Here is a 27,493-nt window from a genome sequence, read left to right as displayed (position 1 = left end):
CTTACTATGTGATTCTGTGGTGACACCATGCACACATAATGTACAACTAACTAGAAGTAATATTTAAGGCCCTGGCCAGCTAGCTCAGTTGGTTCAAGCATCATCCCAACATGCTGATGTTGTGTGTTTGATCCCCAGTCAGGGCACATGCAAGAAGCAACGAATGACGGCATGAATAAGTGGAACAACAAATCAATGCTTCTCTGTGTGTGTGTCTCGATCACTGCCTCTCTCCCTTCTTCTTTCTCTAAAAATCAATTAAAATTATTTTTAAAAACAAATAAAAGTAATTAGTTATATTTTATAAACAACAAAAAAAAAACCCTGACATAAATTTTACCCCTTTCCTCACAGCTATAAGCCTAGGGAAATAATCTACCTGCAACTCTAATACCAACATTTACAGGCACCATAGTGATGCTTACAGCATCTACTGAAATGTAGGCATCATGACACACAGGAATCAAAACATCTAACAGAGGTGGTTTTATTCCCCAGAGACTATGTCACTGATCAGAATCACTAGGACCACTTGTTTAAAATGGGTGATCCAGGGTCTTATCTCAGACACACTGAATCAAAATTTCCAGGAGTGGGCCTCACAGAGCTGCATTGTTATCATGAGCCAACGGCAGGGACTGCAGAGTGTCCCAGACGCTCTCATTGTAATGGAACCCGTGAGGTGAGCAAATGTGGGTTTCATTGCTTACAGGTGATTATCAGTCCCCCTTAGACCTAGGACTATATCGATCAAGTTTGTTGATTTTTAACCATTTTTTCATACTTATTGGGGACTCGGAAGAAGCAGAAGATGGTTATTATTCTTCAGACATGCTGACCAAGTGTTAAGGTCAGGTGGCAGCCACTAAAGGAAGTGACAGGGGGTGTAACATGAGAACCACAGCGAATATGTGGTTCTCATGTTGTATCTGAGAGGTTTTCTCTAGGCCCAAACATCAAGAATACACACCTGAGAGATAGGTAAAGGTCAGGGTTTGACCCACAGGATTGGATTAAGGAATCCCTCACTGTTCCCAAAGGAGCTGCGGTCAGCCACATGCCGGTGGTGTGATGCTCAACCCAGTTTTCTGGTTCTCAGGCAGGACTGCTCGCCCCTCCACCAGCACCACCAAAGCCAGTGTCTGGCCCTCTACTCTCTCCCAGACAAGCCCCCTGCAGATCCACACGGCGGGTAACGGGAGCCCCCGTCACCCCCCCCCCCATAGCCTCCCACAGTGCAGACAGGAAGGCAGCCCAGACCGAGGTCCACAGTACCTTCGATGCATAGATGGCCTTCTTGTTGGGGGAGTCACGGAGCAGGGACACCCTGAACTCAGTGGGGATGCTGCCAAATGCAGGGATCTTGTAGGTGCTGGGGCCGCGGCTGAGCAGGCTCCCCTCAGGGGAGTAATGCAGCTCCTCCAGGGTGAAGAGGCCCAGGCCCTGGACAAATGCCCCTTCCACCTGCAGGGCAGACAGAGATCGTCCACACAGTGCCTTCCCACTCTCCAGGGACAGGTACTGCTCCCCACAATGGGCACCACGCCCGACCCAGCGTGGGGCCTGGAAAGGAACTGAGAACAGCTCTGCACTGCATCCCTGGCTCCCGCACCCGGGCCACCTCCCTGGGCCTTCACCAGGCGTCGGCACAGACTGAGCCCAGGCATTAACACTGAAGGTCAGTTTCACAGCTTGTCAGCGATTCCAGGAGGCTCAGGCAGAGGTGAGCATAATTTCCCATTAAAACCTGCCGCAGGGCCGATGAAGATGTTCCTCCCATGTCGCCACTGGGGAAATGGTGACTCCAAGCTGAGACAAAAGCTCACAGGCTAACTATTGCCGAGCATCCCTCAGGGGGCCCCGCTCCTCCTATGTGCTGAGGAGAAACATGCACTTTTGAGCAGCTTCACAGGAGAGGAGGAATTTTTTGGATAGCTTCCAGGTTTTTGATCTCTCAGCCCTGCTGGTCCTCTGGGATAAAGAGTGTCCCTGCTGTAGCTTACGGATCTGTTTGGGGGCACCTGCCACACTCTACTGGCCCTGACTCAGTCCTCAGAATCAGGCAGGTGGTGCCACATAGCCAGACAAGAGTGTTCTGCCAGAGACTAGGGGATGGCGTCTTTATGTCTGTGGTGCCCAGCTTAGTGGTGCTCATATTAGGGGCTCCCCCAATGGCTGTTCAATGAATGAATGAATTGATTGACTAATGATGAAATTTCTGGATACTCAGTAATTGTCCATTTCTGAGAAATATAATTTACATTTTCTACCAGATGCTCAGTACCTCAGGTCCTGATTCCTCCCCATCTCCTCCTGTTGTACCTGCTCTGTCCAATACTTGCATATTTTCCAAAAGTGCTTTTCTTTGGGCTATCTTTTTACTCCTCTTGCTCAAACCTATGCTTGAGTACTTTGGTGTCCTGGGGGAGGGGGGAGGAGGGGAAAGCTCCCCTGACCTCAGACCTCACTTCCTGCACATTGATCTCACACTCAATCTCCATGCCACTATGCTGCCTTTCACACTGTGCGTGTGTGTGCACGTACATGTGCGTGTGTGTGCACACCCGATGTTTTCCCCATTCATCTTGTTTGCCAAGGTGTGAGTACCCTTTCCAAGTCAATCCACATTAATCTGTCTACTGCCTCAAGAGGTGGGTGGACTGTCATCCATCTACCTCCCACTCTGAGGGAGACACTCTTGGTACCATGTCCAGATCCACATAAAAATGACATTGACAAGATGCTGTGGCTGGTGACCATAGGAAGGGAATGGGGCTCTTCAGTAGCCAAGTCCATCACCACCCTGGTTCCCCGTGAGCCTTACCTGTCCAATATCGATGGCAGGGTTCAGACTGCAGCCAACATCCATGACGATGTCTGTGCGAAGGTTCTAGAGCGGACAGCAAAGTAAAACAGTTGGAGAAGAAAAGAATGTGTGGAATGATGGATGGGTCTTGGTGACCCTTAGACTATGTGCCAACCCAAATAGTACTTTCGTACTATTCAATAGTATTTCGTATGATCTGGGCACATTCAGGCAGGAGTGTTCACCCTCCGGCCAGTCTCCACAGCCATCGTCACTGCTCAAGATTGAGTTCTTAAGAGCAGCTGGGGAAGGGGTGGGAGAGGCAGTGGTCTCCGTAACCTGAAATAACTGCACACACACCCACATGTGAATGGGAGGGCAAGGTTGACAGGTTACTGGGGCTTTGAACTTGAGTCTGGGTAGATCATGTGAGGGAAGGGGTCAACAAACTACATTCCATGGGCTGGATCCAGCCAGTCCTCCTGTGTTTGTACAGACCGTGAGCTATTAATGATGTTTACATTACTAAATACCCGACCAAAATAAAAAGAACATGTGGCGACATGTGAGAACTGCATGAAATCCACACTCGGCATGCAACAAGAACGTTTTTTGGGAGCACAGCCATGTTCATTTGTTTCCATGTCTGTGGCTGTTTTTGTACTACAGTGATAGAGTGGAGGCAGCATCTTTGTGGCCAGAAAGCCTAAAGTTTTTTTTTGTTTGTTTGTTTGTTTGTTGTATTTTTCTGAAGCTGGAAATGGGGAAAGACAGCCAGACAGACTCCCGCATGCACCCGACCGGGATCCACCCGGCACGCCCACCAGGGGGTGACGCTCTGCCCACCAGGGGGTGATGCTCTGCCCCTCCGGGGCGTCGCTCTGCAGCGACCAGAGCCACTCTAGCGCCTGGGGCAGAGGCCAAGGAGCCATCCCCAGCGCCCGGGCCATCCTTGCTCCAATGGAACCTTGGCTGCGGGAGGGGAAGAGAGAGACAGAGAGGAAGGAGGGGGTGGGGGTGGAGAAGCAAATGGGCGCTTCTCCTATGTGCCCTGGCCGGGAATCGAACCCGGGTCCCCCGCACGCCAGGCCGACGCTCTACCGCTGAGCCAACCGGCCAGGGCTGGTGTTAAGATTTCTTAACAGCATAATAATTGCTCCAATCTTTAATCTCAATTTGTGAGGTGGCATGCCAGAAGGCGGGACTATTTGAATGCCGTGGCAACTTCACCCCATTGACTAGTACAGTACGCAAGCAACCAGTAAGCTATCGGTGACAAACAGACACTTAAGCTGCATATAATAAAGATAAGAGAACTAGTATGATGCCACATATGAATCAATAGAAACCAACAGGTTGCTCAGTAGAAACACTACAAAATAGATATAAATAAATATTATATATATGCACACGTTATTTCATAAATCCATAGATTCCCAAATAGCCAAGATAAAGAAACGTTGACTTGTTCTTGGAAAATCCAGTTCATCCTTTCTAGGGGGAGCAGAGCACGGAATTTTACTGAGGCTGAGCCGATGAATGTGCTTCATCATCATTAGGAAAATACAGCCATGGGCACAGCAGTGTATGCCGTTGCCTCATTAGATGCCACAGAGAAAAGTGAACTGAGAGCAGAGGGAGAGCCAGTCCATCTCGAGAGAGTTTGTAAGGAGACTTCCAGGCTGCCTAGCGCCTGGCGTCGTTATTCTCTTCAGTCTAAAGTGTTCAAGAGAAGCCGAAAGTTTTTATCTCTGGTCCTTTATAGGAAGTTTGCCAAGCTGTAAGGTACGGCATTATTTTCCCAACCACAGAGTTTGTCTCTTGGTATTGCAATTCAGTTGTTTCTTTTCTTTTTTCCCCTCTTAGTACTGAAGTTTTGCAAACTTCTCACCTTATGATCCCCTGTTAAGCAGTCGATTTCCACTTCAGAGCAAGCCACCCCGTAGGTGAAGTAGTGGAAGGGGTTCCCTGAGTTGGTCTCAAAGCTGTAGCCAAGGTTGGGTGTTCTGGGGGAGGAAAGAGAAAGCACGCACGCATACTGAGATGAACGTGTACCCCGCCCCCGACACACACAAACCCCTGTCCCACACAATCTTAAGACCCCAAAAGTTTTCTCTTTTCATTCAGCTGTTCTTCCAAAAAGTCTGTATGTTTTGAATATTTTTAACCTGCTAGTGAAACCAAGGTATTCCAGAGCACTGTGCCTCTTGTCTCTGTTCTATTTTGCCAATGGCCCTCATATGAATCATTCTGCACAGCCAGCAGTGTTTAGTAGCAGCACGCTGGCCTCTATGTGTGAAAACAGAAGTGAAAGAGTCCCCTGAGGTCACGAAGGACATGCAAGTCACACTCCAAAGGATCTGTGAGCTAGAATTTAAGATCTCAGAACCAAGGCCCCTGGGCTGACGCCTGGGCTGCTCACACTGGCTCACCCGCTCACCAGGCTGCTCACCTTCCTCAAGGTGAAAGTGAACAAGATCAGTAGCTCATGCCCACCTGGGTGCAGCTTTAAGTGGCCATTGCCTGCATTATTTCTCATCTACTGGTCCCTTCAAAGTTTCGGCAAACTATTTGAGGAAAGTGCTATTAATAAAGCAAATGCTCTCTTCTACAGTTTTTCTTTTTCAATCTGAGTGATCTTATAGAATTCTAATTTTGCATATATATGTACATGCAAATGTGTGTGTACTCTCACACCAGAGTTTACTGTACTCTGAATCTACATCCTTCTCTACATTATACAGAAATCATGTGAGCTGATGGGATCAGAATCTACATGAAAATAAACCCAGCACGGGGCAGGGCAGAGGGAGAAGGCTTCTCCCAGAAGAAACTGCCACTTCTTTGATCTTTCGCTTAATCATCTTCACCTGGGTGTTCCGGTCTAGAACCCCAATTTTATCAACTCCAAAATGAAATAGGAACTTATCAGAAAATCTGTACTACTTTGTGTTTATATAGGTCAAATATTACATAACTGAGGTAGCATTGGCAAAACATTACTTTGCCTAAAAAATAAAAAAAAAATTTTTTTTTTAAAAAAGCTTTTGAAGCAAACATTGAACTATTTGCAAAAACCATTCTGTGAAAGAAAAGGCCCTAGGTAAATTTCCCAGGGAAAGCTAAAACATTATGGCTGATAGTTAATATGATTATATCTTGTTACAGCTTCTAAATCAGGTGGGCTGGGTCTCTAGCTCTTCATGTGGCCACTGAATTTTAAATCTCACTGTAAGTTCCGCTGAATTCTGCATTTTGTAACAAGATCATGTGCTCTAAATCCCCCTCTCATTCTCTTGATGGAAAGCTCTGTCAAGACATCTGATGCACAGTACAAAGTGACACACAGGGGTAATTCAGAGCACAGGACAGCCCTGGTTCTCGCAGGAGAGTGCTGATGGAGGTTGGTCATTGTCCCATTCTGTGATAAATGAGGAAATAGGCTCAGAGGGAATCACTGATTTCTCCAAGGGGAGTAGTGCACTAAGCCCAGAACCAGAACAGGGGTCTTTCGCAGTGGCAGCTAATGCTTTTGCCTCCTTGGCACAGAGGTTGGTGTTCCTACATAGAGCATCTTTAAGTTGAAATTAATGTAAGTCCACTGAGGAGATAAGAGTTTTGGTGGAACTGCTCTCTTCTGACCACAGGCTGCCAGAATTCAGGGCTGGAGGGACCCAGGAGGTTAGGATGGTGGCACATTTGTGAGATGGGTAAGATCACCACCATACATACTTGTAAAACCCAGTAGCGGACAAGCTCACTGCATCCAGGTACGCAGCTGTGACCTAGGGACAAGAAATGGCCATCAGGAAGGGGTAAGCGTGGTTTCCAGAAGCCCTGACCCACACTAAGATTTTGAAAGCTCAACCTCCTCACGTGGAAGTTGATCAACACTTCACTGGTGACTCTCACTTCCACACCTTACCTCGCGGTCTCACTGCCACTCTCTGCATCAGGCCCTTGACTTCCAAACCCTGGAGGGCTATAGCAGCCCCCTAACTGGTCTTCCTGCCCCAAGCTGCCTCCCCCATCTGCTGTGGCACCCAGCCCAACCAGAGTGATCACCTAAACACACCGCACTGCCCATGTCACCCCCTACTCTAGAGTTTCCAATGACTCCCCATTGCCTGACATTAAGGACCCGAGTTGTCACTGGTATAGCACACACACCATTGCCACTCCAGCCAAACTCAAGTGTTAACTCTCTCCCAACCCTTCCATGTCCCCATTCCTGAGCACTTCTGTTGACATGTTTCCACTGCCATATCTGTCCAAATCCTTTTCTTGCCTCAACAACCTGCTCAAGCTTGCCTCTCCAATTGCCTCTCTTTGGTGAATCCTCCCTATATTGGCTGTTACAACAGCAACTCTCTGTATTACTCTTTTTTTTTTTTTTTTGGTATTTTTTCTGAAGTTGGAAACGGGGAGGCAGTCAGTCAGACTCCCACATGTGCCTGACCGAGATCCATTCAGCATGCCCACCAGAGGGTGATGCTCTACCCATCTGGGGCGTTGCTCTGTTGCAACCAGAGCCATTCTAGCGCCTGAGGCAGAGGCCATGGAGCCATCCTCAGCACCCGGGCCAACTTTGCTCCAATGGAGCGTTGGCTGCATGAGGGGAAGAGAGAGACAGAGAGGAAGGAGAGGGGGAGGGGTGGAGAAGCAGATGGGTGCTTCTCCTGTGTGCCCTGGCCAGGAATCAAACCCGGACTCCTGCACGCCAGGCCAACGCTCTACCACTGAGCCAACCAGCCAGGGCCTGTATTACTCTTTTAATATCTATGTTCTCATTAATACTTTCCTATTAATAAAACTACCCATCTATCTATTCATCCATCCTATCTCCTTAACTACATAGTAAGTTTTTGAGGGTACCTCCAGCACTAACACAGCACTAAAATTTAATTTATTGTTGATATAGTTTGCATCACAATTGTTGGCAATTACCAAGCTCTTTACTATGTACCAGATGCTATTGAGTAATTTGCACATATTATCTTACTTAATATTCAGCACAACCTTATAAGATCAGTACTATTATTACCTTCATTTTACAGATGAGAAAACCAAGGTATAGAAAAAGTTTCTCTAGGATCCTTACCTATTGATAGTATCAAATATATACATAGATAGTGGCGGTGGTTATAATGGCTTGTTTTCAATACAGTACAGACACAGCACTGAAGAGATTTGAAGGAGACATTGAAGGAGACTTGTCATCTCCTGACCACACCTTTTTGATCACGGCCTTTTGAGGTTATCTACTTAAAAGGAACACTGGACTATCTGGCTAATAGTTGAGGACAAATCTTAGATCAACAGGTTATAAAAGCTGTTGTTGAAAATACTTATATTAGCATTGCCTTTCAAATCTACACTAAAATCTAAACTACCCAAATCACCATACATTCATGTGGTACACGTGCATGTGGAATCATGAGTGTGGGAAGGGAAGCAGAGGTCTCGGGAGGCAGAGGAAGACGTGTGGGTATGACAGAAAAAGTTGATTTTCTTTGAATCTGTCACACTACCTGAGCTGGCTCGTGTGCAGTCCCATTTTATGTGTTACTGCTGTGCCCAGTTGTCCCATTCCAACACCAGGGGAAGGTGAAGCGGGGCCACCATCAATGTCTCTGCTTCTTTGGGAAGCTAAGCCTCCCACCTGAGAGAGACTTCCTTGCAGCTTTCCTCTGTGGGTCTCTGACATGCAGGCCTCCCAACCAGAAACCAGAGAACTGGGTTCATTCTTATTAGGAGTGCTGATTCTGTTACTCCTAAAATCACAGGAATGGTACCAGATCTTGTATAATGTCTTTTCCTCCCACACCCTTGAAAATGGAGTCTCAAAGGACACAGACTCCAAAGCTGGGGAGGGGAAGACGCTGATGGGGGCAGACCTCTGAGAGATGACGGTTTGAAGAAAACCAGGCTCATCCAGACTGTGGACCTGCGAGGTGTGGGGCCAGGCCTGAGCGAAGAACTCACAGTGAGGGTGCTCACTGACTTCTCAGACTCAGGGCCGCCACACCCCCGACCCCCACAGAGCTATCAAAATCCTGGGTCAAAAAGTTTCCTCAGGTGACTTCCCTCAACTATGAAAACCACTGTGACAGGGACCCAGCAAGGTTGAGCATTTACTTGTCCTGGAAAGCAGACAGACCCCCTCAACTTCTCCCTGCTGTGTGACCAGACCACAATCTCCTCTCCCTGCTCAGGGTGGGGACAGGGCCCTGCCCTTCCATTTCATGCTCATTTGCAAAAGCCACTTGGGTCAGCTCAGACTTACCCAGTCTTCCCAGGAGCCACTGGGATTCTTTCTCTTGAAGGGTTCCAGCCTTCGCAGGATGGTCTGGCAAGCTTCCTAAAGAACACACCACCCGCACACCAGACACATCAGTCCCCTGCAGGCCCTGGCACAGGGGAAATCTTGAGGGCCTTGGCAAAGACACCTCCAAGTAATGCTGTGCCCAGGCTGCCACTGAAACAGCCTGGCCACCCTCTCGGGTGTTACCGAAGCCTAGAGTGGAAACCACGGGACCACCACTGGCCTTTGCTTGGAGAGCACTTCTTGACCCAGTTCTTATGCTGACAAAGAGTAAGATGTTTGAGGGGTCCCTTAGGAGGTGCCTTCTCTCATCAAACTCCTTTGTTTGATGACATCTTCCACGTGGGAAGAGAAGCAAGTAGGTCTGACCTGGCCAACCCCACAATCAAGTTTCAATTTCGGCCCATTGTCTTGCGGCCAGTTCTCACACCAGGGAGTATGTCTTCCTAGAGCCTCCTGCGTTTCCTCCAACTCGCCTCCCCCCCGCCCCCCTACACTTATCCTTCTTGACTTTGGTGGAAGTGACTGTGGCTCTTGGACCTCTCTTTTAGCTCAGCATTTGGAGGAACAGGTTCCCCAAAGGCAGAGTCCCAGCCAAAGAGCCTGCAAGGACCATTTCAGCTCCCCACCCCGGGGACTCTCTGGGCCCACAGCCCTCCAACGCCGCTGGTTCCTGAGGCTCCTTACGTAGACGGCCTGTCCATTGATGTCGGTGCTGACAGAGGCGGCCGTGGGAGAGGTGTTGGGCACCGTGCTAGTGCTTGTCTCACTGATGTAAATCTTAGAGGTGGGGATTTTCAGAGCTTTGCTGGCCACCTGTGAAGAAAGACGACACCACTCTATAGGGAGGCGGTGAGCATGGAACCTGTCATGTTCACAGGTACAGGCAAGAAAACAATTCTGTAAACTATAATTCTACTGTGACTGGAATGCTCTCATGTCTGCCTGAACTTGAAGCAGCAGTTTATAGAAGGTTTGGTTGGAGAAAAACTTCTTAAACATCATGGTAATTAAAAGTGCTTTTTAACAAATTGCTAGTTACAAGACAGTCAGTGGGATGTAAAGTACAGCATAGGGAATACAGTCAATAATGTTGCAATACTATGTATGGGCCAGATGGGTACTGGAAATAGCAAATGAACACTTTGTAAAATATGATTGTCTGATCACTATGCTGTACATCTGAAACTAACACAAAAACAATATTGAATTAAACTATAATTGATAAATAATTTTTAAAATGTGTTTTAAAGCTAGCCCTCATTTTTTTTTTTTTTTCTGAAGTGAGACATGGGGAGGCAGAGAGACAGACTCCTGCCTGCACCTGACCAGGATCCGCCCAGCAAGCCCACTAGGGGGCGATGCTCTGCCCATCTGAGGTGTTGCTCTGTTGCAACCCAGAGCCATTCTAGCACCTGAGGTGGAGGCCATGGAGCCATCCTCAGTGCCCAGTTCAATTTTGCTCCAATGGAGCCTTGGTTGCAGGAGGGGAAGAGAGAGACAGAGAGGACGGAGAGGAGAGGGGTGGAGAACCAGATAGTACTGGAAAATAATCAAACCTGGCACATCCACATGCTGGGCTGAAACTCTACCACTGAGCCAACTGGCCAGGGCACCCTCATTTTAAAAAATCTGATTTGTCTAGTCCAGCAGGTATGCCCACTGTAATCCAGCACCACCATCCAACTCCACTGTGAGGAGTCTCACATGTGTGCAGAACTAGCTACCTTTACACACATGCCACACCCACCTTATACACAGTCACAGAGCCCTAGAATGTTGGTAACAGAAGTGACCTCAGAGATCACATGACCAACCTCTTTGTACAAATGAGGAAACCCGAGGCCTAGATGGGAAGTTTTGCTCAAGGTCACATTTAAATGAGCAGCAGAGGTCCTGGCTGGTTAGCTCAGTCAGTTAGGGCATTGCCTTGAAACACTAAGTTTGCAGGTTTTATTCTGGGTCAGGGCACATAGGGGAAGCAACCAATGAACGTACAACTAAGTGGAACAACAAATGAATGCTTCTCTCTCTCTCTCTCTCTTCCTTCTTCTCTCTGTCTCTCTAAAATCAATTAATAAAAATAAAAAATTTAACAAAAAATTTTTAAATAAAGGAGCATCAGAGCCAGGGCCAGAGCGTGGGCCTGATTCTGCCTCCAGTGTGTCCCCTGCTCGTTTCTCTCAGCACCTCCCCTCAGACAGCACATTCCCAGACTGCTCACCTGCACCATCTTGGTGTGGAGGCCTTGGCCCATCTCGGTGCCCCCATGGGTCAGCAGCACAGAGCCATCAGTGTACACATGAATCAGGGCTCCTGCCTAAGGAACGGGAAGAGTGCCAGACACAACATGTAGCAAATCCTAGTTCAGCTTAAGACTTGAGGCAAAAAGTACTGCAGTCAAGGGGAAAGAGAGCCAGCAGCAACATTTCGAATATAAACCCCAGACAAAAATTAAAACAGCATCAATCTCATGCTTTGACTGGATAGCCCTTCAGCATTTTAAAAAAATTTTATCTCTCTCTCTCTCTCTTTCTGTGCCTCCCATCCTCAGAGAAAACCATTTATTTGTCCTCACTCTACAGATGAAGAAATAGAATCGGAAAGGCAAAGTAATTTCCATGGTCCCACAATCCTGACCGGCAGGAACTAGAGTTCAACCCCAGGTCTCTGTGTCTCGTGCAGCCCTCACTGTCCCACGGTCTACTGGACAAACAGGGCATGGAAATTCATGCAATCAGCAACAAGCTCCCGTAGTCCGCTCTGGTGCGAGCGGCAGTGAGCTCTCCCTCGCAAAGAGGGGGAAATGGCGACCAGTCCTGAGAAGATGGACAGAATTATAAAAAGCAATTACCTGATTCAGGAAAGGAACAGTGAAGCATATTCCAAACTTGGTAGGAATTATGCACAATCCTCTCTTTTTCCAGCAGTTCTCCCTGTAGAGAAAGGAACAGTCTCACAGAATCTTTTGTCATATTTACGGCAGGTTGAACATGTTTTCAGTCAACAACTTTGTAAAATTGAAATTAGGCATTCTTAGAGCCGCCCCTACAGTCACTGTGATAACTGCGTTGTGCCCCTGTCGTGTAGACAGGATGAGAAAGGTAGGGCTTTGCGTTCTGGGTCCTTCAGGGCAGCTGGAGTCGGACACGCACCCCTATCCCGAGCATCTGACTTTAAAGTATCATCACTGTTCTTCCCCAAGTGGAATTTGAACTGGGTCAGGGTATCTTGGTGACCTCGGCTGTGATTGTTCCAGGGAGAAAAGTTGGCTCACTGATGCTAATGGTGATGCCTCCTCTGTGCTTTATATTTGTTTTATTTTTTTATTTTTTTTATTTTTTTTGTATTTTTGTATTTTTCTGAAGCTGGAAACGGGGAGAGACAGTCAGACAGACTCCCGCATGCGCCCGACCGGGATCCACCCGGCACGCCCACCAGGGGCGACACTCTGCCCACCAGGGGGCGATGCTCTGCCCCTCCGGGGCATCGCTCTGCCATGACCAGAGCCACTCTAGCACCTGGGGCAGAGGCCAAGGAGCCATCCCCAGCGCCCGGGCCATCTTTGCTCCAATGGAGCCTTGGCTGTGGGAGGGGAAGAGAGAGACAGAGAGGAAGGAGGGGGGGGCGGGGGTGGAGAAGCAAATGGGCGCTTCTCCTATGTGTCCTGGCCGGGAATTGAACCGGGGTCCCCCGCATGCCAGGCCGACGCTCTACTGCTGAGCCAACTGGCCAGGGCCTGTGCTTTATATTTGGTTTTCCAAATAACTCAGTAAAGAAGACAGCACAAGCATAATTATCCCCACTTTGCAGATGATGAAATTGAGGCCCAAGGAGGTGGGGTGACAGCCAAGGCCATATTTATAGATTAGTGTTAGAGGGGCAGGCACCAACTGCTGTGTCCTTAGTCCTGGGCAGTGCCCCCTAGACCGTGGTAGGCCCAGGCAGCGGACAAACATGTGAAGATGAACTGCGCTGAGGGGCTCTGATGCTGCGTGCAGGCTGTGAGCCCACCTGCCCCTGGACTAAGGGCACTTCCCAGTCTATGGATGAGCTGGCAAACTCAGCAGCCTCATAAGTTATTTATTAAATTATTGTATTCTGAGTTCAGCAAAAACACTCGAATATGAAACCCAAGGGCACCAGAATGTTGGGCTCCCCCCCTCCCGGTGCTTACTTGTTGAACTTGTCAACCTCGCTCTTCCTAGCGTGAAACTGAGAGCTTGCTAGACATTCTTCCCAGCACCTGGGCAAGTTGAACCCCTCAAGCTTCTGGTTGAAGTGTGTCAAGTCCCCTTCTTTGTACAGGTTCTTCATCCGCACCTTCCCAAGGAGAGAGACATGGAAGCCGTGTTGTTGGCAGCCAATGAGGGGGGCGAAACTTAAAGGTCAGCTTTCAGGCCCCTCTCCTCAGCACCTGCCTGTCCTCTGCCCCTAGGGGAGATACCCAAGATACAACGCCACTGTCCCCTCAAAGTAGCCTAACCCACTCTGATTTGTGCCACCAAATTTCCAGCTTACTTCCTCAGCAGGCAGCCCACAGGTCACTGCAACTTCACTCATCCAGTGCTCGGCAACCAGCATCCCCTGGGGCCCCCCGAAACCTCGGAAGGCCGTGTTGGAGGGCAGGTTGGTCTTGCACAGCTGCCCAGTGCCCCGGATGTTGGGGATTTTGTAGCAGTTGTCCATTTGGAATAGAGCTCGTTCCATCACCTAAAGCAGAAGGAACCAGAATGGGAGAGAATGGGGCGTTGAGCTGATTGGCTCTCTGCCTTTCCCGGCCCCACAGTCCACTGCTCTTCCTCAGGCCCAGGTGACTTCTCCCCTGGGATATTGCCACAGCCTCCTTACTGAACTCCTGGCCTTCCGTGTCTCTGCTCTCTAATCTGCGCCTCATACTAACATATTAGGTCACAACAGGTTAAGTCCTTGCTGAAAACCTGCACTTATCCTCTCCAGAGTAAAATCAGTATGCCTTCCAGCATGGAATTCAAGGCCTTCCTCTAATACATTTTTATTCTTTCCTAGTTACATGTTCCTCTCACCTGTCATACCCCTCCTATCCTTATCCACCTGCTAAAACCCCCATTCCTCTCTGGGGAAGCCTTTCCCAGACCCTCTAGTTAGAATTGATTACTTGCCTCTTTAAAAAAAAAATAGGTTAATTTATTCATTTTAAAGTAGTTTTTTACTTCCATTAAAGTTGTACTGCAGGTTGATTAAAGAGTCAAATCCTTCCAAAAATCATGTCATGCAAAACAGTGGCTCCTTCCTTTTCCTTCCTTCCACTCCCCAGAAACAACCACTTATTTTTTTTATCAGATATTTAATTAACATCCACATTTCCAAGTAATGTGCTAATATTGTCACTTCCTGGCTTTTTCAGTTTTAGACTTTTAGAATTTAGTTTCCACCTAACAACCTTTCCCTGAAAACACCCCGGCTTCCTATCCCCCATTATATTATATTTTGATCTGATCAAGCCAGTTTAATGTTACTTACACTGTAAACACTACTTACAGCTGAACCATGTAGTAATACTATGATGACTTCTCTTGCTTGATAACATTTCCCCCCTGGAGTTAATACATTTTGTCTTTATTTTTCCATTTGCTTAGTTTTCCGTGCACTTATTACTAAATCAACTTTAAAATGTACGTTCATCAGTTTGGAGAAATTGCTGATATTACCTCTGATCATTCCCTTCTCTCCTTCTTCTAGTCTTTCTTAGTGAAAGTTCTATTATATGGATCTTCTGGGCTGGTCCTTGAGTCTTTTTGTATTTTGTCTCCTATTTTTCCGCATTATGTTCTCTTTTGGGGGGAGAGCTTCTTGAGTTTCTTTCAAACCTTCTGCTTCCACAATTTTCATTCACAATTTCATTCACTTTTATTCTCTGACCGTTCCATTTTTATAGTGTACTGTTCTTTCTTTAAGGTGCAGTAAGTAATCTCTCTGATGTGATACATGGTAGCTTTTGTTTGTTTCATTTGGTTATAGCTTACTTCCCATGTATAGTTTCTCTTTCCTACAGGTTGCTTTTTGTGTCTAATTCTTTCAGTCCTCGTTAGCCTACACAATTTTTGTATGTCTCAATTAATTCCCTTCTTGCTTTTCCTGACCACTCTGCCAGCTTGTATTTTTATTTCCTTTTGTCTGTATTATCAGTCTCCCCCACCACACTGTGGACATCCTGAGGGCAGAAACAATGCCATATGCTTCTATATGTTGCCACTCTCAGCACTCAATAAACATTTGCTGCATTGAATTTAAAAGCTTGTAAGATCTTTGGGGACAAGTACTATGTCTTTTTCAACCTGATTTTTCTTAGAAGGCCAAGAAGCCAATGTTATAAATGGAAAGAACACTAAAAATGTTTCCTTTTTTGAACAGTTTTTACACCAGATCTGAAGTGTGGCATTTCCTAATTGAGCCAATTCGAGAACCTTTAGCAGAGAGAGGGCGGGGTAGTGAGGAATGACTGCTTTTCTTGCAAGGCGTGACTTTTACTTTACAACAAGAATCCATGCGTATGTAACTGGTATGGGTTATAAAATTAAGATTTTTAAAAACTTGAAAACTAGTACCACTAAGGTAACTTATTTACTTTTCAAAACTGACAAAAATATGTCTTACAAGACTCATATGAGAATGTTCAGCGCTGCGTTATCCATAAAAGCTAAAAACTGGAAATAACCCAGATGTCTATCACGTGGTCAGCAGAAAACAAAATATGACCTAACTGTATCAGGAAATAACATTTATAAATGAAAAGGAATGAAGGACTGATGCATGCTATAACATGGATGAACCTCAAAAATACTCTGGGGGGGAGAAGAGCCAGACACAAAAGGGTACACAGGGTATGATTCTAGTGATATGAAAAGGAAACTCTATAGAGACTGAATAGATTACTGGATGTCTGGGCCCAGGGATGGGAACAAGAGTGACTGCAAATGGGCACAAGAGGTCACTTGGGTGTGATAGAAATGTTCAAAATCTGGATGCTGATAATGGTTGCATGACTTTGAATTTACTAAAAAGAAATTATATCATTCGAATGGGTGAACTTTATGGTATGTAAACTGTACTTCAATAAGCTGTTTCTAAAAAGTAACTCAACTCATTATTTAAAATTCCAACATCACAAGAATGTGCAATGGAGAAAATGACAGTGTGTCCTCCCTTAACTCACCCAGTCACTGTTTGATGTATCTTCTTTCAGACCTTTCCATGCATACCAGCATACACATGTGCATGCACACACAATGTCACCATGCTATATATAAAGTTTTGTAACTAACGTTGCTTGCTTAATAAAACGTCTTAAACAAGAAGGGTGAGTTTCTAATCAAAGAAATAATATGATCATCTTTGTGCTTAGAAATTAACCAAGGATGGAGAAATTGAAGGCAGGGACCAATTGAAAAGCTATTGCAACAATAATAGGCAAGAATAGAAGAGGCTTGTGCCTGCCTGTGTGAACAGGCTGTGGGGCACACCCTTGACCTCCCAGTCACCCTGGGATGCAGGAGGAATCCTACTTACACTCCCAGAGAGATCCTGGGTGTTCCCGGCATTGCTATAGTGATCCACTTCTAGAGCCACAATCTTTCCTGTCTTCATGAAGCCAACCTGGTGAGAAAGAGAGCGATTTCTCAACAGTCCCATTTCTTTTTATCTCTACCTCTCCCCTCCCATTTACGCTACCTGGAGGAAACAGAAAGAACAAGACCTCACACCATGAAAAAAAGATGAACATATGAGACAACCAGAACAAGAAGAAAGGAACTAACATCTTCCCAGTAATGTACACTTAGTTCATCCCTGGATGACCTTCTCCCCACATCTGTCCTCCTTTCTACCTACTCCTGTCTTCTGCTCTACCACAGGGAGTGAAGGGATATTAAAGAGAATGTTGGTCATGATAGGCAGGGAGGAAGAGCTGGGAAGAGAAACTGGGAAGGAAACTGGAGTCTCCCCTCATAGCTTTTGGCCAGCAAACAATAGAAGCTACACTTTGCTAGAGCCTCAGTGTGCTTTGACAACCCTTACCTAATGTGATCATTGAAACAAACCTGGCCCTGGCCAGTTGGCTCAGTTGGTATAGTGTTGGCCCAACATATGGATGTCCCAGGTTCGATTCCCAGTAGGGCACACAGGAGAAGAGCCTATCTGCTTCTCTACCCCTCTCCCTCTTCCTTCTCTCTCTCTCTCTCTCTTCCCCTCCTGCAGCTATGGCACAGTTGGAGCAAGTTGGCCCCAGGTGCTGAGGATGGCTCCATGACCTCCCTTCAGGTGCTAAAATAGGTTGCCAAACAATGGAGCAGCAGGCCCAGATGGGCAAAGCATTGTTGGGTAGGGGGCTTGCCAGGTGGATCTCGGTTGGGGCATATGCAGGAGTCTGTCACTCTGCCTCCCTGTTTCTCATGTAAGAAAAAACAAACTTGTATTGATCATTTTATAACTGAGGAAATCAGGACCCCAAAAGACCAAGTTACTTTCTTTAAGCCCACATAATTTGGAAATAAGACAAATATAATCCATTTTGGGATAGTTGGTCATGAAACAATCGGAAGAGGTCATTGGGGGATATTCAAGGCCAGCTTGTGGAGAGGGAGACTCCCAGGTATAGAGCTAGACTAGGACCTGTAGGGTTGCACTGGTTTCTTTTCTTTTCTTTCTTTCTTTCTTTCTTTCTTTCTTTCTTTCTTTCTTTCTTTCTTTCTTTCTTTCTTTCTTTCTTTCTTTCTTTTTTTTTTCTGAAGTGAGAAGCCAGGAGGCAGAGAGACAGACTCCCGCCTGTACTGGACCAGGATCCACCCAGCAAGCCCACTAGGGGGCAATGCTCTGCCCATCTGGGGTGTTGCTCTGTTGCAACCAAAGCCATTTTAGCGCCTGAGGTGGAGGCCATGGAGCCATCCTCAGTGCCTGAGCCAACTTTGCTCCAATGGAGCCTTGGCTGTGGGAGGAGAAGAGAGAGACAGAAAGAAGAGGTGGAAGGGTGGAGAAGCAGATGAGTGCTTCTCCTGTGAGCCCTGGCCAGGAATCATACCCACGACTTCCACACACCGGGCTGACACTCTACCACTTAGCCAAATGGCCAGGGCCTGCACTAGTTTCTAAGGGACAAGATGTATGGTCAGACCAGGAGCTGGTCATCCATAGGAGCCCAGGAAAGGGAAATTGGGCTGTGCCCAGCCAAACGTGGCCTGACAGAGCAGGTGCTTGTCCAGGCCCAGGGAACTTTTATTTCCATCTGTGAATTACTAAGCAGTCATTCTGATTCCATATCAAGCTGTGAACACGTTAGCATTAGGACATCCTACAGGAAGGATTCACCCCAGGTCTGCTCACAAATCCTGTTTCTGAACCCAAGTAGACAAATACCAGATTTAGAACAGAGCAAATTCACAGAAGTAGTGAATGCCACCCTGTGACGTCGCTTGGGAGGTGGCCTGCCAGCCTCCCCCAGCACCACCCCTCTATGTTGCTATTGGCTGATTTGAATATCTCATGTTGCTATTTCTCCTTGAACTTTCACAGCCAGTCATAAAAAGTCAGAGTACATCCTAATGAGATGGCACTGCTGGCCTTGCACAGCCCCCAACATCTGGAACCTTGTATATGGCCAAGAAGGGATGTCTGCCGCCAGTTATCAGCATGTCCTCATCACGATCCAGCATGCAGCGCACAGGGCGGCCGGTCCTGGGGGAGGCACCAGAGGGTAAGAACACTGGGGTCTCTACAGCAGCCTAGCCCTCTGAGTCTTGGGGATGAAGACAGCAGGGAAGCTTTCTTTTTCTACCTAGCACTCTCAGCAGACCTGAGCTGGGCTGCTTTGCTGTCTAAGCACTGGGCTGGACAAGGTGGAGAATATAGTATGTGAGCTGTGTCCTTCCCCTCCAGGCCCTCACAGCCCCGTATGGACATATGCATGAGAATATAAAAAACAGGTGATGTTATCATCACCCCAATGCCCCAAAGTTCTAAAACACAAGGCTGTGAAAATGCAAAGCAAGGGGTATCTCTTTTTCCCAAAAGGAGAAACCCAGAAAGCCTTTCTGGCAGAGGCATCCTTATTCTTCTTTCCGGAGTCCACTGGGAGAACTCACTTGTATGCAGCCAGGGCCACTGCCGTGGACACTACTGTGCTTCGAGTCTCCTTCCCTCCAAAGCCTCCTCCCAGTCTCTTCACTCGGACCGTAATCCGATTCGCTGGAACCCCCAACATGTTTGCAACAAAGCTCTGTGGGCAAAAGAAAAAACACTCACTCTGAATGCCTCATCTGAACTTTAAGCTTGACCCAGAGCCTGACTGATATGCACAGGCCTAATACTGCTGTGAATTCTGAAATTCCCAGATTTGAAAGTCCCCCTTCCCTCCCAGTGCTGATGCTTGGGTAGCGGTGCTGAGGTTCAAAACTCATCGGTCACTGAAGACTGAATTCAGACACTTGTTTTTAGCCAGAGGGTCAAGCAGCTAGTCACAGCATACTTTCAGAGCAAAACTTACTCTCTTAGGCCAGGAACTGGTGGGTTGTGAGGGTAGAATCAGCTGTCAAATGTGCTGACACCCACTGTCACATTACAGGCATTGAGAAATGAGGAATATTTGAGCTGCTGCAGATACTTTATTGGTCCCTGTGGCTATCACTTACCCAACCCCTTCATTCTACAGACGAGGAGATAGAAGCCAGACATGATGTGACCAAGGCCATATAGCACTGGATAGGCTCAAAGCACATATTAAAACCCATAGGATCATTCCAACAACCCAACCAAGTCCCATTGTATGGAACAGAAAGATTATGTAGCAAGCTCAGTGATACCAGCTTGTTAGTGACAGGGTCTGGTCCAAGACTACTACCGTCCAATTCCCTTCTGGGAAGATCTCCTTCTTCCCAGTTCCCACAGTGACAGGAGCTCCCCGGGGCCCTCCCCAGGCCCCTGAGCTGGCCCACGGGACACCTACCTGGGTCTTCGTGGTGTTCTGTGTGGATACAAAGAGCTCCATCTCCCCTGCCTCGCCTTTTGGGACAGCGATGGTGCAGTTAGTCTCCAGGTAGAAGTGCTCTTGACCACCAATGTACAATTCACCTGGGGAAGCAACAAGACCCCCCACAGTGAGCCGGCTGCTGCAGAGGGGACAGGTTTGCTTTAGGAGAGCATGTGCTTGCCAAGTCCCAGGCAAGAACCAACTGCTCACAGGTAACCTCTAGGTTCCCTAGCCAGTGTGAGAAAGAGAGCCTCAGCAATCCGGGAGCTGATCCCTCATCCACACACCCTAACAAAGAAACCAGAACGACACCGAAATGCATCAGGCATGAAGCTCTTTTCTTGCTACAGTGGAAATGAAAGATTTTCAAACTATTACTACCATGTTTTGGAAAAGGTAAAGAAAGAATCAACAGATGTGCTTGAAAAGCTAAAAATACCTTCCAGAGTTGAAGCAATCAGGCCAGTTAGAGAGCTAACTTACAAGTGACTTAGGGATGCACAACAATGTAGAAAACAATGCCCAAAGGGGTCTGAGCAGCAGCAGCTCCGCCCTGTGCGGAGAGCTCGGGCCTTCACAGTGTGGAGGGAGGCAGAAAAGAAAAGGAGGGGGAGCAGCTGAAGATGGGTGAGGACTGCCTTAGGTGAACAAGGAGGGCCAGGAGTCCATGTGGTTAAAGGCCCGGCAGATTCAAGGCTAACGAGGCATGTGTGGTCATTATCTTCCCAAATCCAACACACTATGATCTCTCTAGAACCATTTAGGAGTGCCCAGCCTAGAGTCAGGAGAGTGCAGATGAAGATGATTGAAGTTCTTTCCCAGCCAACTATCTACTATTTTGTTATAAACATGAAAGGAACTCATTTGTTCAGAAATTATAGGACATCACTTCCCTGCCCCAGGACTGAAGGTACAGCCCTTGAATTTCATTCATAAACCGGCCGCCCATCCCCACCACTGCATGGTGCAGCCGTACCTGAAACAACGTTGTCTGCTTCCGAAAACCCCTTCTTGAGGTTTCCTTTCTCAATCTTCACCTCAGGTCCATAAAAGGAGTTGTTTTTTATAGCATCCTGAGGATCAAAAAGAAGCTTCAGGAACTTGTCTTTCAGAGGGAGGAAGGTGGTTTCCCAGTGAGGGAGAGAAGCTCCCAGAATTGTTGCCTATCTCCTCTCACACAGGTATCTCTGCAAGCTTCCTACACAGACTTCAAGAAAGCTCACGTGTAGCCCAGAAAGGCACACTCCTCCATTCCCTTAGATAGAGGTGAGCAACCTCAGATCTTGAGAAAAGCAAAGAATCCTACAAGGACCCAAATGGAGTTGAAATTCGGTAGGAGGGACTCAGTGTGGCAATTAAAGGACTGAGTTTAAGATCACAGTGGGGAAGGTTGCATAGAACTACACAATCCCAAGGCTGGAAGAGATTTAAAAACCTATCTAGTCAAACCCTACTTGCTGCTGCTTGAGGATCTTAAACAGTGCGCTTCCGGAGATAGGGAGCTCGCCCTTCTCCACAGACAGCCCTTTTTTTGGTTACCTCAATGGAAATGATGGCCGGAAGTTCCTCATAGGTGATTTTCACTCCTTGAGCTGCTCTCTGTGCATGTTCTGGGGTGTCGGTGACCACAGCGCCAATGATGTGCCCAACACAGGTCACCTAGCAGTAAAGCCAGACTATTGAGGACCATCACAAAGCTCCTCATAAAGCCAAGTATTTTGTACTGTTCAAAAGGACAAAGGAGATCCCCTGTACCCACAAATTCCTATTAAGGTACATCTTAGGAATACTCTGGGGCCTTTTCATTTCCTTATTCTATTGTTTGAGTTGAGTGCTTCTTCATTAAGTGTTTAAAATCTGTAGAAGTAGAATAGAACTTGGAGGTAACTGGTATCAGGATGGCAAACTCACTTTGTCTCAAGGGCCAGTTCTGATGATTTAGTACTGACAGCCTGCTGAGCCCATGATAGAATGTAGGGATTGATTAGTGATGTCTGTCATGAGCAGAAGAATGGGAGGTATGGCAGCATGAACTGTATCTGCCAACTCAGATCTACTTCATCTTCCTTGCTCTTCATACAGAGAGATGGAGACCCAGACAGCAAGATCACAATTGGCTTGTTACCAGATGATAATCAGATCTTAAGCCTCGACTCTCAGTTTTATTTTTTTCCACCACCCTACTCTCTTTTATCTTCTGTTTCATAGATTTATACCAACAGCTTCTCAAAGGCAGCAATTACATTTTATACTCATCTAGATGCCCAGGAGCAGTAGTTGCCAAATGCTAGTTCTTCGACTTGATGACCCATAAATTAGTTTTTGTTAGATTTATAGAATAATGATTATTGTTTTCTTTTCATTTAATAATTCAGTTCCTATAAAAGCTTAATGAATCTCCTTCACAGATAATTTACTCCCAACATACTCCAAAAAATAAACAACAAAATATTGTCCAACTCATCACTTTGGAATATGAGGTTTCTGACAATGGGAATCAATATTACCCTGCCTGTCTCTCATAATTATTTCTTGAGGACTCTGTTATCAACTTAATTGGTTAGTACAATGGTTGTTGAACCTGAATGACTATCAGTAATCATAATGCTAGCAGTTCTCCTAGCATTATGGGGGCTCTTGAAGTTTGGAAAGCAATTTGTTTTTCTATCAAATGCTCTCCTTTTGGAGTCCTTGTGTCTTGGGTCCAGAGCATCTTCACTTTTACAGGAATAATAAAATGAATTTGCCCTTCAGCAATACCGACCCGCTTCTAATTTGCAACATTTGATCTGTATTGGAATTTTAAAAGTGCCTGAGAACTACTCTCTCAGTGTATGGATTTTTGTAGCAGCTGTCTTGAATGTTTAGAAGTTTGTTTTTTGGAAGAACTCTGTAGACTGTTGAAATCAATAGATGGACTTTCATATAAGTGAATTATCAATACCCATAGTGGTGGTATTGTGATTTCTAGCTGGTAGTTTATTTATTTATATTTTATTTTACTAAAGGAACTTAATATTGTACACTTAAGAACCTGAATGTTAATTCAAGTACAATTGCCAGCCTTTTACTAATGCCACTTTGGCATGGGGTCATCCTGCTATGTACAAACAGCAGCCATCAATTAAATTAACAAGTAAACACTGAGTTAACATTAATAGTGTATCATCATCCTTTTACTGAATGTCCTGAATATTGGCCAATGGAATGATGGCAACAATATGTGCAAATGTATAATGTCTTCAGTAGGAGGGATTTGGAGGAACACACACAAATTAAAACTTTAGTACGTATGTCACTAACCTCATATTTTATTTATTACTTTAATTTTATTTTTTACAGAGACAGAGAGAGAGTCAAAGAGTGGGATAGATAGAAACAGACAGACAGGAACAGAGAGAGATGAGAAGCATCAATCATCAGTTTTTCATTGCGACACCTTAGTTGTTCATTGATTGTTCTCTCATATGTGCCTTGACCGGGGGGCTACAGCAGACCGAGTAACCCCTTGCTCAAGCCAGCGACCTTGGGTCCAAGCTGGTGAGCCTTGCTCAAACCAGATAAGCCCACACTCAAGCTGGCGACCTCAGGGTCTCAAACCTGGGTCCTCCGCATCCCAGTCCAACGCTCTATCCACTGTGCCACTGCCTGGTCAGGCACTAACCTCATATTTTAAAAAAATCCAAGATGTACCTTATCCTTCGCAAAGACTGTTTCATCATTAAGAATTCCAGTTTTGTTACTCCCGGGAATATCGTCGGCAGAGATAAAGCAAACAAACCCTGGTACTTTCTGAGCTTCTGAGATATCTATGGACCTGCAAGAATGAGTGATGTGAGGGGCCAGGCAGGAACACTGAAGTGGAAGACCCATCACCCACCTGGATAACCCTGTCCCCATTTCAACGGTTTTTCTTCCACCCTAATTTCTCCCTTCTCTAAATCCTATCCTATTCTATCCTATCCTATCCTATCCTATTCCATTCCATTCCATTCTGTTCCATTCCATCCTATCTTATTCTATTCTGCAAGTGTTGATTAAATGCTTACCATGCAAAGGCCACTGTGCTAAGTCCTGCAGGGGAAATAAGAGAAATAGGACAGGCCTGCCCTTGTGGACCTAATAGTAGTCTGTTCTAGGGTCCAAGCACAAGGGAAATAAATTATAGTGAGCAACAAATTAAACCCTGGCTAAAACCCACCTCACGGCTAATCCCCACCCAGAATCAACACATCAGGGACCTTATTGTACCACTCATCCAATGGACCTGAACATCACCACACAGACAAATTTCTCTCCCTACATTCACAGAGCTATCCTTGAATGATGGGGCACCCTGGCTATAATTAGGCAATTCAGATTTCAAAGGGAGAACTCCTGGAGAGCTCACCAATGCTAACAGTCTGAACCATGTCCTGTTCACCCTGGCCCATGCCCACCTGGGGAAACAGAGCAGAGGCACCTCAGAAAAAGGGATGGGAACTGCTCTGAAGTACCAACCAACTTTCAAACAGGTAATCCTCACCAGAGCCCCAGAAAGCCACTGTCATTATTCCACTTTACATTTGGGGAAACTCAATCTCAGGAAAACGAAAGAGCCTGTCCAAAGTCACCCAAGCAGAGAGCAGCGTAGCTGGGCTTAGGACTGAGGTGAAGCGATGAAGAGGGTCAAAGTCAGGTCTGCTGCATCCCTTCCAGCAGCAGGAAACCCTGATCACTGCAGCTACTACAAAGTCCCCCACCCACCCCCTTCCTCCGACATCTATTCAGATATCGCTAGGATGGAGCAAAGTTGTTTGAGTGTAGAAAGTGTGGGCCATGGTACCGTCAATATGGACTCCAGACAAGAACAAAGGCAAATGTATTTACCTCATAGCTGGCTGACAACCATATCATCTTAACATTTGTTTTTTAGGGACCTGGAAGCATTTCGCCACTCCTGGAACCTTTCTCAAAGCTAGGTGTAACAGCAGAGGGAAGACCAACGACAAGGAGACCCGGCCTCAAATCCATGCAGTGGCAGGGCCCTAGGAGGGTCATTCTGAGCTGCTCTACTCAGTGTCTAGTGCCCACCGGACAATGAAGCCCACGGTCTCTGGCCTGAACGTGCAGAGGCAGCAGAGCACAGCCCGGAAGAATGCTGCCAGGCTTCACATTCTGGTGATGCCACTTACCAACTGTGTGACCTGGGGCAAGTAACCTACTCTGCCTTTGCTCAGCTTCCTCTTCTGGAACATGGAGATACTATACTAACAGGACCCGCCTATAGGGCTATTGTGAGGAATAAATGAGCCAATGTATGTAAAACCAGAATGTGGCAAATATGAAGTTCCATATAAATATTAAGTGGTATTACCATCATTATTAATATAACACAGGGGCATTCTTGATATTCAGGCTCTCAAAGTTTCACAGGCAGGTACAGGTGATTATTCTGCTAGGTCCTTTGTGAACACTATCGCTGACCCTCACAAACACATCCTATTCCACATGAAACCTAGAGCTTAAGCACGCAGGCCAAGGTCACAGTTGCTAAGCACTGGAGCAGTGATTCAGTCCCAAGTCCATCAGACTCTAAGGCTACGTTCTTCCCTTTTGTGCTGACTCAAGTTTTTGTGAAAATTTGCATTGATGTTTAAGCTCAACATCCAAAGTGCAGAGCTAACCTGGTCCTGTTCAGGGCCTCTCAGCAGCTTCTCATTGCTTTCTGGATAAGATCCCTAGGCTTTGCTGATCCGGCCCCTGTCTATCTCTGCAAGGCCCTGGCTCTCCCAGTCCTCTCCAGACTATAGTTGTAAGATCCCCATCTTCACCTCTAGACCGGAAGGGCTGCATCTCCAGGGCCTGGCAGGGCGCTACCAATGCCCTCCTCCCAAGTGTATTTACTGCACTCACTTGATCTTGGCATGGGCCCGGGTGCTGGTGACCAGCCGGAGGGACAACTCATTCTCATAGCGAGGGATGTCGTCACAGTACACAGCCTCCCCGGAGGCCTGCATGGCGGCGGCCAGGTGGGGCAGGGGCCGGCCCACCGTGTCCTCCTCAGGCTGACCATTGGGCACCTCCTGGAACAACATGATCACCAGTCAGGCTGAGATGTTCTGGACACTGTTCTCCTAGGGGTCCAGGGGAACCATGGAGAGTTTCAGGCCAGGGGGCAAAGCAAACCTGAGGAGTATGAATGGGGGAGGGGGCAGGAGGGGAGCAGGCGAAGGAAAGAGAACGGCAATAAGAAGCAATCGGGGAGGTGGTCATAGCATCACCATATACAGGAACAGAAAAAAACACAGGAGGAAGCTACATGCCCATTCACTGGGGATTGGGTAAATAAACCATGTTACCCTCATACGATGGAACAGTATGCAATTGTTAAGGCATACTTTTAATTAGAAGAAAAGAAGCTCATGTTAAGTATAAAATCAGGACATAAAACATTACATGTGTGTATGTAAAAATGATTTGAATTTCATAGTATAAAGAATATGTGTTATGAATATTGTACACACATGTCCATATATACATAAAAATAGAAGGTAAACAAAAATATAAAAATGTTTTTTCTTTTAGAGGTGGGATTTGAGGTGATTTTAATTTTCTTCTTTATACTTTTCTGTATTTTTTTCAAAATGTTCTAACATATTCATTTCATAATAAAATTCTGTTTTATATGTTTTTCAAAGTAATAATAATAGTGACTAATATTTATTGAACGTTTACCATATGCCAGGAACTATCAAAGCCATTTACTTTTACTAACACAGTTAATCCTCAAAACCATCCTAGGAAGCAGGTGCCATCATCGTCCACATTGTGGACGACACTAACTTGCCCAAGAGGCACCGCAAAGTGAAAAACTTGTCCAAGCTTACCCAGTGCTGAAATGACACAGTGTGGACTCAAGTCCAGGCTGTCTGGCCCCAGAGTTCACTCACCGACCCAGCACACTCTAGTGCAGGGATTAATAAACTATAGCCCATGGGCCAGACCTAGTCCACTGCCTGTTTTTATAATTAAAGTTTTATTGGAACACAACAACATTCATTTATGTTTTGCCTCTGGCTGTCTTTGTGCTGCAATGACAAACTGGAAGAGTTGCAGCAAAGACTACAAATTCCAAAATGTTTATAGGAAAGGCTGACCCTTGACCTAGCGCCTCTCAAAAATTTTATTGATAGTAAGTTGTGGGGGGTTTGTTGTTATTTACTCACTTACATGCTCCAGAGAATTCCTGACTCTGCACATTAGTCCCACAGACAAAATGGGGGGAATTTTTTTTTTCTTTAAGGCACTAGTGAAGAAAAGAGCAATCCCAAGAGAAAAATTTAGGTGAGTGACAGGGGAAATAGCTTCATTGACATTAATG

The 27,493-nt window shown here is 46.4% G+C and overlaps 1 protein-coding gene across 2 annotated transcripts in view; it reads right to left on the bottom strand.

Moving 5' to 3' along the window:
* XDH (xanthine dehydrogenase) overlaps positions 1-27,493 on the bottom strand; it is a 71,396-nt gene that overhangs the window by 3,011 nt on the left and 40,892 nt on the right. For both annotated transcript variants that reach the window (XM_066378550.1, XM_066378549.1), the window contains exons 19-36: positions 26,026-26,195; positions 23,824-23,947; positions 21,670-21,789; positions 21,107-21,203; positions 20,107-20,231; positions 19,247-19,380; positions 18,752-18,839; positions 16,680-16,766; positions 13,653-13,844; positions 13,309-13,454; positions 11,986-12,067; positions 11,356-11,451; positions 9,819-9,947; positions 9,093-9,167; positions 6,539-6,591; positions 4,698-4,812; positions 2,825-2,890; positions 1,276-1,464 (exon numbers count right to left, since the gene is read on the bottom strand). In XM_066378550.1, coding sequence (XP_066234647.1) covers positions 1,276-1,464; positions 2,825-2,890; positions 4,698-4,812; positions 6,539-6,591; positions 9,093-9,167; positions 9,819-9,947; positions 11,356-11,451; positions 11,986-12,067; positions 13,309-13,454; positions 13,653-13,844; positions 16,680-16,766; positions 18,752-18,839; positions 19,247-19,380; positions 20,107-20,231; positions 21,107-21,203; positions 21,670-21,789; positions 23,824-23,947; positions 26,026-26,195 — 2,088 coding nt within the window. The remainder of the gene's footprint in view (positions 1-1,275; positions 1,465-2,824; positions 2,891-4,697; positions 4,813-6,538; positions 6,592-9,092; positions 9,168-9,818; positions 9,948-11,355; positions 11,452-11,985; positions 12,068-13,308; positions 13,455-13,652; positions 13,845-16,679; positions 16,767-18,751; positions 18,840-19,246; positions 19,381-20,106; positions 20,232-21,106; positions 21,204-21,669; positions 21,790-23,823; positions 23,948-26,025; positions 26,196-27,493) is intronic.

This window comes from Saccopteryx leptura, chromosome 3 (genome assembly GCF_036850995.1).
Source record: "Saccopteryx leptura isolate mSacLep1 chromosome 3, mSacLep1_pri_phased_curated, whole genome shotgun sequence".
NCBI classification, from domain to species: domain Eukaryota; kingdom Metazoa; phylum Chordata; class Mammalia; order Chiroptera; family Emballonuridae; genus Saccopteryx; species Saccopteryx leptura.
This window is presented reverse-complemented; position numbering and strand designations above follow the sequence as displayed.